This window comes from Monoraphidium neglectum (assembly GCF_000611645.1).
Source record: "Monoraphidium neglectum strain SAG 48.87 unplaced genomic scaffold scaffold06259, whole genome shotgun sequence".
Classification (NCBI taxonomy): Eukaryota; Viridiplantae; Chlorophyta; class Chlorophyceae; order Sphaeropleales; family Selenastraceae; genus Monoraphidium; species Monoraphidium neglectum.
The window spans coordinates 1-2,374 of record NW_014007377.1 but is presented as its reverse complement, the minus strand read 5'-3'; the positions used below and the strand labels follow the sequence as shown (position 1 = coordinate 2,374).

Below are 2,374 nucleotides of genomic sequence, written 5' to 3'. Positions count from 1 at the left end.
GTGCTGGTTTGAGGTGGGGAATGTTTGCTGCTGGAATATGGGACGGAGGGTGCGAGGCAAAGTGTTACTGCTGCAGCCAACACGCAAGGAAAGAGCTTTGGCAGCCCATACGGGTGACGACGTGTTGTCTGGGGGGTGTTGTAGCAGGGTATCATACTGTTGCAGCTCATGCAGGCGACGAAGAGCTGCTGAGTCAACCATCACTCATCGGTGCGTCGTCCAATGATGGCCGCAGGAGATCCCTGATGCCAAGGAGGCAGGGCTGGCCCACCTGTGTGAGTTCATTGAGGACTGCGAGTTCACGTTCCTGTCATGCCAGGTGGGGGTTTGCGTGTGTGTCCTCGTGGGTGTGGGTGTGCGTGTTGATGGCGTGAGGAAATCAAAGCGGTATCGGTCTCGATGCATGGCGGCCGGTCTTGAAGGCTTGCGGGTGTCATATGCAGGGTGGGGGGAAAGGGTGTGGGTCGCGTTGGCGCACCTCAGTGTGATGTCACCCCGCCAGGCCGCGCCCCAAAGGCCTCCCAAGCCTCCGTCATCCTGAAGCAAAGCGCTATCCCTGAAGGATGAAGGGGCCCCGGGCAGTCGCGGGCGGCCCGCAGCGGCGCGCGGGGGCTCTCGGCGGCCTGCAGACGCACGCCTTTGGGGGCCCGGCCGCGCAGGCCGTGGCCGACACTCACAGCCGCGCCCTTTGCTGTTCGAACGCCGCCTCCCATCCACCAGATCCTGCACTTGCTGGGGCGCGAGGGGCCGGGTACCAAGGAGCCTGCACGGTGAGCAGTTCGGCGGGCGCTGCGGCTGGGGCCGCGCACGGCGGAGGCGGCTGGCTGCATGTGCAGAGGGGCGCTGCTGGCGCACGCGCGCGGGGCCAGGTCGTACGCTCGCGCTGCGCGTGCATGCGTGCGCAGGGAAGCTACTCAAATCTCAAATCCCCAGCGGCCACCCCGGGGCCTCTGTGATGCGTGCCAAAATCGCGTGCTTGGTACAAACCACCACCCAAGTAGCAATGTTGACAATGCCAGATCACTGCCAATTTGCAACACCCATGTGCCGAACATGCTCGCCCTTCCTCCCTCCCTCCCTCCCCCTGGCAGCTACATCCGCTTCATCTTCAACCGCGTGATCCTGGAGAACGCCACCGTCCGCGCCGCGGCCGTGTCTGCGCTCGCGCGCTTCGGGGCGGCGGTGGAGGGTCTGCGGCCGCGGGTGGTGGTGCTGCTGAGGCGGGCGCTGTTTGACAACGACGACGAGGTGGGTGGTTTGTCGTTGTGTGTGTGCGAGAGTGTGGGTGCATGTGCTTTGGTGTGGTTGTGGTTTTTTTGTAGCGTCTCCAATTGCGTGCGTGAGTGTGTGTGTGTGTGTGTGTGTGTGTGTGTGTGTGTGTATGTGCGTGTGTATGTGCGTTGTATGTGTGTGTGGGTTCATTTGGTCGTCGTCGATGGTGTTTACAGGTGCCTTGTTTTCTGGCGCGGTGCGTGCACATTGCGATGAGCTTGGATGCAAGTGCGCACGCGGGCCGCCGCCGCCCGCCCGGCTCCCAGCGAGGTTGCCGCAGCCATCCTTGGCACCACCCCCGGTCTCCTTGCACCGCCCCCTCCCTCAACCCCCACACCACCAGCTTCGCCCTGACTCTCCTCTCCGCCCCCGAAACCCCTCAGGTCCGCGACCGCGCCACGCTGCACCTGTCTCAGCTGGCGGGCCACCTGGGGGGGCCGGAGGCCCTGCTGCAGGCGGCGCAGCGGCGGGTGCGGCGCAGCGCTTTGCGACGGGGGGGCGGGGTCCAGTGTCGAGGGTACAGCGGTGGGGGATGGCCAAGGGGGCCGGGTCTGCTTCGAGGCCCGCGCCCCGCAGCGCGCCCGGCCCGGGGTCGGCTGCGCCGAGCTTTGAGGCGCGGCCGCCGCCGCCGCGTCTCTTGGTGGAAGCGCGCCCGGCGCATCCACCGGGCGACTCGCGGCGCGGTGCCGCCTGCAACTCCTTTTACATGAGGTGACCGAACGCCGCCGCGCACCCACCACCTTGGAACCATCTTTTTGGCCGCAGCCGGACCCGTCAGCGCTGGAGTTGCAGCTGAAGGCCTACCTGGCCGGCGACGCAGACGAGGAGTTCGATCTGGTGCGCGCTGTGCGATCTGAGATCGCACCCGCGACCTTGATCTGGGGCGCAGGGTCCAGCCCACCGGCCCGGGCGCGTCGCGCCGCCTCCGACATTCCCGATCCTTCAAGGGAAGATCGTGTGGCCTTCAGCGGCTTGTAACTTCCCCCTCCCCTCCCCTGCGTTCTCGCTCATACCCCCCCCCTGATAACAAAGCATCTGTTCCCCCCCACGTTCTGGCTGCCCTCCACCCACAGAAGCAGGTCCCGGACGCTCCCTCCTCCCC

General features: G+C 66.1%; 1 protein-coding gene across 1 annotated transcript; it reads left to right on the top strand.

Annotated features, from left to right (window-relative positions):
* Positions 1–37: 37 nt before the first annotated feature.
* On the top strand, positions 38–2,250 carry MNEG_16339 (Coatomer subunit gamma-2; the record flags this gene model as incomplete). Its single annotated transcript, XM_014035191.1, has 6 exons — positions 38–49; positions 236–319; positions 721–770; positions 1,092–1,248; positions 1,656–1,742; positions 2,038–2,250. 6 exons carry the CDS (start codon positions 38–40, stop codon positions 2,248–2,250), a joined length of 603 nt encoding a protein of 200 aa, XP_013890645.1.
* Between the last annotated feature and the right edge of the window lie 124 nt (positions 2,251–2,374).